Consider the following 7,879-nt stretch of genomic DNA (forward strand, 5'->3'; position numbering starts at 1 on the left):
AAGATAATTGTATAAGGAATAGAGGAGTTAGGGAGAAGTAAATTACCTCTGAAGGGATTATCTTGAGAGAGGAAAAGGGATAGCGTTTCTTTTTCAGCTGCAGAAATGGATTAAAAATTAATGAACTCGGATATGTTGAGGTGTGAAGGGATTAACTGCAAGAGTTTGTACAGATGATCCTTCCCGGTGACATTTGATGCAAAGCTATCAAGAGTGACACCCAAACTTGAGGCTAAGAGAAGTGGGGACAGGCAGCTGTGAGGAGAAAGCCAGCCTGAGGCAGGTGGAGCTGAGCCTCTCTGTACAGATCAAGTATCCAAGATACACCCCAATTACCCCCGACCTGGAAGTGGAGAGGAGGGCCCATAACAGATCCAGTCTGCTCTGTATGGGGGTTTTGTGGGCAGAATTTTAAATCTCAGACACCGAACTAGTAAAAGTAACAGGGGTTGAGAGGTTGGTGTTTTTTATTGAAAGGTAGCACTAACTTCTTCGAAAGATTTATGAGAATCCTAACTCCTGAACAGCCTGGCTGGTTTGATTTAAACAGAGCCCTTGAGACTCTTCCCATGAGCTTCCATACCGGGCCAGGAGGTTTGCAAATGGGATGGTTTTCAGGACCTTGTTCCCAGAGCAACTTGCAGCTGTGGTTGCCAACCGAAAGTTGTGTTCTGCCAGAAGTCCTAGCTTCCAAGAGAACTTCGATCCCTTGACCTTTACAGGGGCTCCCTTTCTTTCTCCCCTAGGCCTTTAACAAATACAAGAGAGAGGGGTTTTGCCTTCAGAATGTCGACAAGGCCCCTTTGGCGAAGAGAAGGAAAATGAAGAAGACCAGCACCAGTACAGAGACACGCAGTAGCTCAAGCGAAAGTTCTCACTCGTCCTCCTCTCACTCCCACGGGAAAACCACGCCCACTAAGACCCTGCAGCCCAGCAACCCCGCGGACCCCACTCACCCAGACACGCTCTTCCAGTTCTCGGACTGAGTGGTGCGGGGACGGTAGGAGTGTCACCGATGATGACCCGTCCGCACCTCGAGTGCCCTCAGCATGTGCCTGAGATGATGTCTTACGCTTTTCAAACCGTGTCCTGTTGGTCTTCTTGGAAGCTGCCTCTTAGGGAATTTTTTCAGGAAAACCCAGTTGGTTATCCTTGTCCAAAAGCACGGGACAGAGAATGTTACTGTGAATAGAGCACCTGTTATACCGTTCAGCAGCCTAGCATGATGCCAGTGGGACTGTTCTGGAAAGAGCAAAGGTGTCTGTCTGTAAATCTAATTAGGGACTGGTTAGGTTTGAGCTGTTTACAGAATGAGTCGCAGGTTTTTCAGATGTCTGCCACCAAGAGTCACTCGTACTGTGATGATGATACCTTTTGCTTTGCCTTGTGGACAGCGTGGGTTTTTAAGAGATTTGCACCCCCTCGAACAGTGATTTATCAGAGGAAAAGGTCTGAGGGTTTTCAAAATGATTCTGTAGTGAATTGTATGTGTGGCGCACATTTATTTCTTGAGAGAGGATTTTAACTTATTGTCTTTATTTTATGGTTACATATGATGGTAACCTATTATTATTAATCTTTTTCTAAAAAGTAAAAAAAAAAAGTACAGGAACTTAAGGTCCCATGCTCTGTATTTGGGATCCGTCTGAGATGCATGCTAAGCTACATATGTTTTTAATTTTGCACTGCTCTTTCCTGGCGATTTGTTTTAATGGTTATTGCAAAATATTAAGGTACAGGTCTCTGTTTTAAGTAATATTGCACTTTATGAGAGAATACGAATAAAGCAAACTATTTTGTAAAGTGCACTGTTTAAAGCATATGTACTGCATTTTTGCCGGTTTTTCCATTATCCACTTTAAATTTGTCCTCGCATCCCCCTTTCTACCTTGTATGCACAAGTGGAATGGGCATAATCATAAGCCACTTAGGCACCGATACGAAGAAAATCTGAAGGGAAATTCTGTGAAACACTGTGCTTCACGTTTGTACACTGTGTTGTGCTGCCGCAAGGCGCACCCTCCTGTAGGCAGATGTTATGTACATAGTATTTTAGAATCATGACTATGACTTGTCTTGAAATTTTTCTGTTAAATTTTAAATCCAGAAAGCATATTTTATAAACTTATGCAGAGCACCTTTATTGCTCCAAAGTTCTGAATTCCTACAGAAAACAAGTGCTATGTGATGAAGACATTTCACTGAAAGATTGCTGCATTTTCAAATACGATTAATTCATTCCCTATGCAAAAAAAAAAGTGATAGGATTTGTATGTTGTATTTTCTTTTAAAGCCATCACACAAAATGTCAGGACTGAGAAAAGTGATCTTCGCTATGTTTACAAGAATCATGCTTAAAAAGATAATGCCCGACCTGTTTATTTTATAATTTTTGTTAATGATAACCTCTTGAGCATTGGTTTGGAATTTGGGCATGATATTTATTTATTCCTTTCTTGAGATGATAGCAGCATTAATTTCAACCAGTTATGAATACTAAAAATATTGCGCTCTATGTAATAGTAGTATATTTATTACTAAATCAATGTATATATTAATAGCACAGGCAAAAAAATGGCAAATATTAAAATATTTTCAAAATATTGTATTATTCTGTTCACATTTTTGTTCACAGTGGTTATTGGAAATAACTTTCTATACTTTTCAGTGGCCCAAATGGCTCCATGATTCTCATGAGTCAGTGAAAGTTTTGTACCCCTAGCTTGCAATCTTTCCTGGTCATGATGGGAAATCTTTACATGAATTATTACCAACCTATAGCAAATTCACAGAATGTGATTCCATCCAGGCGCAGCGATTTAATAACCAAGAAAATGTCCATTTATATCTACAGTTTTATTGAATAGATTTGGAAATGTCTAAGTTAGCTCTTCAGGTCATTTGTTAAACTGTGCATCCTGGGAGGAAATACTAGTTGTAAAATATAAACTAAAGGGACTTTGTTGCTAATGGAAAATGATCCAGAAAAATAGTTAGCATACCCTAAGGATTGTTGGGCGTCATTGACTCCCGGAGAGTGAAATTGAGGGGTTTCCTTTTCCTCTGTTCTCAGTGCCTCTTCTTCTGCAGGACCTGACGGAAAATGGAATGGGTGAAGAGGCAGGCAGAGTAACAGGAGGAAGGACAGAGAAGGCTAGTCCATCACAATGAGGCTCCCTGAATAACCCAGAACGGGCTTTTGGAAGAACCTCAAAAAACGCTCGAATGGTGCCCCCTTGTCAGATACCTTCATCCTCACCCTGCTTACTAATGCCAGAGAGACAGCTCTGATGCTGAGTCTGCAGCACTTAGACTGTGTACAAGCTCTTGGTGGCTGGTGACTTGCACTTTGAAATTCACAAAGCTTTCACTGAGTCATAGCAGGAGTAACCTAAAAAACACTTCAAATGAAAATGTTCAGTGAAAGGACTCTTTTTTAGTATTAGGAGTAAAAAAGAGGTAGATCTATAAAAACCAAATATAGACATAAATTTATATAATATTAATTTTGGAGATAAGGCCAAATCACCTCTCCCCTTTTTCCCTGATTGATTTTATTTGCATGTAGTTTTCACACCATCATAAATCCTGATGCATATATTTTATGACTACATATGGCTGGTTGAGAGTCAAGCAGGTAATAGAGGAAATACATTTTAAAAGACCGGTTTCTTCTACTTCTTAGGCCAGATGCTGTGGCTGACTGAGTTAAATTAGCTATTTTGAAGTTCATGAATTCTTCCCAACATCTATAAAACAATGAGTCCGTGAACCCCCTGGGACCAAAAATCAAGCCACCTGGAGTTAATTTCAACATGCATCTTTGTGTTGGAGTTGCAGATTCATTTGCCCAGGAAAGAACGCTTTTTAATATTTTTCTATTGCTACCGATTTCTTAAATAATGATGTAAAGGCTACATGTAAAATACAAGGTAAGTTACTTTAAGGAAGCCTGTGAGGATAACAGTAATTCTTTTTTTATAAGGGAATTTCTTTTGTATCTCACTTTACTTTTTTTTTAAAGTATACAGTTGCTTGTCTACTCATTTCCCATGCCACCATTTCAAACGCTGTTATTATCATATTTATGAAGGTCAGGGTACCTCAGAATGGTGGGAGTCTCTAAACTACTGGCCCCGTTTGTGCCTTCGGCCACCTGATTACTTTGAGTTTGCACATGGTGGCCAATAATAACAGGATTTGGATATTCATTTTATCACACTTGTAATATTCTTTAAGATCTAAATAAGTAAGTTAAATTCTGATGTGCCACTTACACCGTATCAAAACAATTGTCTTATAGATGAATTCTCATAACATAATGAAATACCATACAATTATATGACTTTGGCCCCTCGGATGTCCTTCACCGTGACACCCGGCTTCTGGCCTGTCATCACTTCTATCCCCTACATGAATGCCCATCTGCACTCGATACCATTGTCTGGCACTAAAAAGAATGTAGCAGGCTCTCACGAAATTCTGAATTTAAGTGCAAGTCATTCCAAAACTCCAAGAAAGGGAAAGTAATCAAAAGATAACAGAAGAAGTATGCATAAATAAATATTTTAAGTCTCATCTACCCAAAGGAAATAGCTGCTACAGCAACTTAGAGGTTTTATTCGCTGCCTGTTTAAGTGACTTCCCTCCAAAGTTGTGACATTCTTTGGGGAGAATATTTTTCTTGAGAGCAGTTATTTAAATCATGTGTGTATGAGGACAACGTGTCTTTTCAAGGGGCAGTATTTTCCATCCTAAGACCATGGAGTTAGCCCTATTTCACTTCTCATCTTCAGCATTTCTTTCTTCTGAGCTTTCAAGATCTCGCTTCTGAGCCCTGTTACTTGGCCACCCAGCTCTCTGTTAGGTTAACTCAGTAAATGACGGTTCCCCAAGGGCATTGTCCACCTTCTGGTTCATGAATTCGTGAATGAAGCAGGAACCAATATTTTACATTTTCCTACTAGTAGACAGAAAAGGAGTACGAAACTGAAGTATCTCCCAATTCCATCTGTCTCGACTTGTTTGCACTCATCCAGATAGGTCCTGTTGACTGCCAGCCATTTCCTATCCACGAGGACTTCCGGCCACATGGTAAAAAGCTTGTTATTTTGCATCTAGAAGACTTGGATGAAAAGACAGGATTCTTGGTAGTTACTCATCAGGCTTCATTTTCCTGGCGTATTTCCACGGGGATGGGTGGAAGGACATTTTGTGATATTTTTCTAGTTGGAGTGCTGCTTTGGTTATCAAGAGTTGAATGCTTCAGATAGGTCAAGCTGATATTTACCACAGCAACTTCTCTGGACCATAGGCAACTGGGATAATATTCAGCTCTGTGTCATTTCCATTGCTTTACAATTTTAATTTGTATGGTTTTATAAAAGTTGTCTCCACTAAAACAGATTCCAGTTTCATCCTTGTTCCTTCCCATATGGAGGAGTTTTTATCTTTTCATTGATGTTTTAAAGCCCTATACTAAGAGGGGCACCTGGGTGGCACAGTTGGTTGAACTTCCGACTCTTGGTTTCGGCTCAGGTCATGATCTCAGCTTCATGAGATCGAGCCCCGTGTTGGGCTCTGTGCTGAGCGGGGAGTCTGCTTGATATTCTCTCCCTCCACCCTGCCCTCCCCTCATGCTAGCACACTCTCTCTCTCTAAAAAAAAAAACAACAACCCTATAGTAAGAAAGAAGAATAAAATAGAACAAAAAAAATGCCATGACTTGGAAAAGGAAATTTAAGTATGAACAGAATACTACAGATTTATTTTTCTGCTATTTCCGCTTATAGGTAGTTGGGATAAGCATTGTTTCTCTTGTTTTCTTTGTTTAAAATCCAGTTAGGTTAACGAACTTGACATTCTTCACTGCAGTTTTATTTTTAACTTTCTGAGAGGCTGGTCACGGAAAATGTGCACTGTTGTGTTGAAAGGATGTGTGACAATTATCCTCATGAAAGACTTGCTGGCTATGTAGACATTCGATCATTTATAACAGTTTATTTTAGGTACTCTAGTGCGAGCCTATTTGCTAAAGTTATAAATACCAGTAGAAGGAGAGATTAAATGTACAATCATTCTCATTCTTTTGATGAATAAGAAGGGAAATACAAAAGTGCTACATTACACATAAAGTTAATGCTTTAGTGCTCAAGTTCTGAAAAACATCCTAAGAACTTTAGAAGAAGAGGTAACCACATTGATACATACTCAAGAATTTTTGAAAGACTGGCATTTTAATGTATAGCAGGTGTACTTCTGTCTAAACGGATATGTATCCTTGGGTGTGGAATTGCTGAAAATAATCTAAGCTGCAATAATCTATGTAACTATATGTATTCTTCCTCAGTTTACAGAAGGACAAGAATTTGTCTTCCTAGAAAGTAAGTGGAAGAAAAAAGATGAAAAACTTTGTTTTTCTTCTGGGTGAACGATGAAGAGGCGAAGGATAGTCCCACCGTGGTTCAGCTGAATGCAGGCCACCCATCGCCATCTGTGGTGTCTTCCCTGCCTGCAGTAATTGTACTGTTTCTCGCTTTGTTTTCTGGCTTTCCAGTTGTACGACTGCATGCAGTAATGTTTCCCCACACTGATACGTCCCTCACTGCTTCTTAACATATCCAGGTATTGACTACTGTTTATAGCTTGTAATTGAGATCAGAGAAGTACTTGATTGGGGCAGAGAAGGGAGCACTGGGGATGAAAAGTATGTAGGAATAAGGAAATAAGGACACTGTGTGAGAAAGTGAGCAGCCCTACATCTCTGAGATACAAATAATTGACAGGAACATGAAGAGGGCTACTTTATAAAAATGCTATTTCAATAGCCATTTATATAAATGTCTTTAATAATTTTGTCTGCTGGGTGGATAGGTGAACTTATTTAAGATGTCTATACAGGCTTTGTAAGGTGGTTATTTTTTTCTCGGAAGCCCATGTGATTGCTTTCTCCTCACCGTTTCCCTACTCCCTCCCCAACTTATCCTGCTGCCTTCTGTCCAGACCATTGCCATTCTGTGGCCAAAGAGAGCAGTTCAAATGGAGTACTAAGACTACATATAGGTAGTGATCATATTCTTTAAAAACTTTAATGCAGTATGGCATATAAAGTGCACAGATCTTAAGCAGACAGCTCAGTGAATGTTTATGTATGTATGCACCCTTAAAACCATCCCCTAGCTCAAGATGAGGCTCCCAGTCCTTACTCAGACTTAACCACTGTTCTCACTTCTGTCTCCACAGATTTGTTTGCCTGTTCTTGATCTTCCTGTAAATGGAATCATAGTCTAGTCTTTGGTGTCTGGTTTTGTTTGATGATCTTGATGTCTGTGAAATTCATCTACGTCGTTGCACGCAGCAATGACAATAGTGTGCTCTTTTTCATTATTGTGTATTCTTCTATCAGATGAGTATATCCCAATCTATTTATCCATTCTGTTGATGGACATTTGGGTTGTTGATAACTTTTAGCTTTGATGTCTAAAGCTGTCATGAGCATTCCTGTGCATACCTTTTGGTGGATATGTGCATTCATTTCTCTTGGGTTTATACTTAAGAAGGAAGCTCACTGAATCATAGGATGGATGTACATTTAGCTTAAAGGATATTGCCAAATAGTTTTCAACAGCGGTTGTACCGATTTACACTCCCACCCAACAATGTGTGAGAGTTCTGGTTGCTCTACATCCTCATCAGTCCTTGGTACCATCAGCCTTTTTAGTTTTAGCCATTCTGTCAAGTGTATATGTCATTGTGGTGTTGGGCATTCTGACAAGTGTTGGTGTTCTACTGTGGTTTTAATGTGCATTTCTCTGAGAAGTAATGATGAGTAGAACACCCTTTTATATCTTTATTAGCCAGTTGGGTATTCTCACTTGTT

The 7,879-nt window shown here is 39.7% G+C and overlaps 1 protein-coding gene across 5 annotated transcripts in view; it reads left to right on the forward strand.

Annotated features, from left to right (window-relative positions):
* Positions 1–1,006, forward strand: part of RPS6KA5 (ribosomal protein S6 kinase A5) — a 180,687-nt gene extending 179,681 nt beyond the window's left edge. For all 5 annotated transcript variants that reach the window (XM_021679632.1, XM_021679631.1, XM_021679634.1 and 2 more), the window contains one exon: positions 747–1,006. In XM_021679632.1, coding sequence (XP_021535307.1) covers positions 747–986 — 240 coding nt within the window. In that variant the 3' untranslated portion in view covers positions 987–1,006. The remainder of the gene's footprint in view (positions 1–746) is intronic.
* The last annotated feature ends 6,873 nt before the right edge of the window (positions 1,007–7,879 follow it).

This window comes from Neomonachus schauinslandi, chromosome 9, assembly GCF_002201575.2.
Source record: "Neomonachus schauinslandi chromosome 9, ASM220157v2, whole genome shotgun sequence".
Lineage (NCBI taxonomy): Eukaryota > Metazoa > Chordata > Mammalia > Carnivora > Phocidae > Neomonachus > Neomonachus schauinslandi.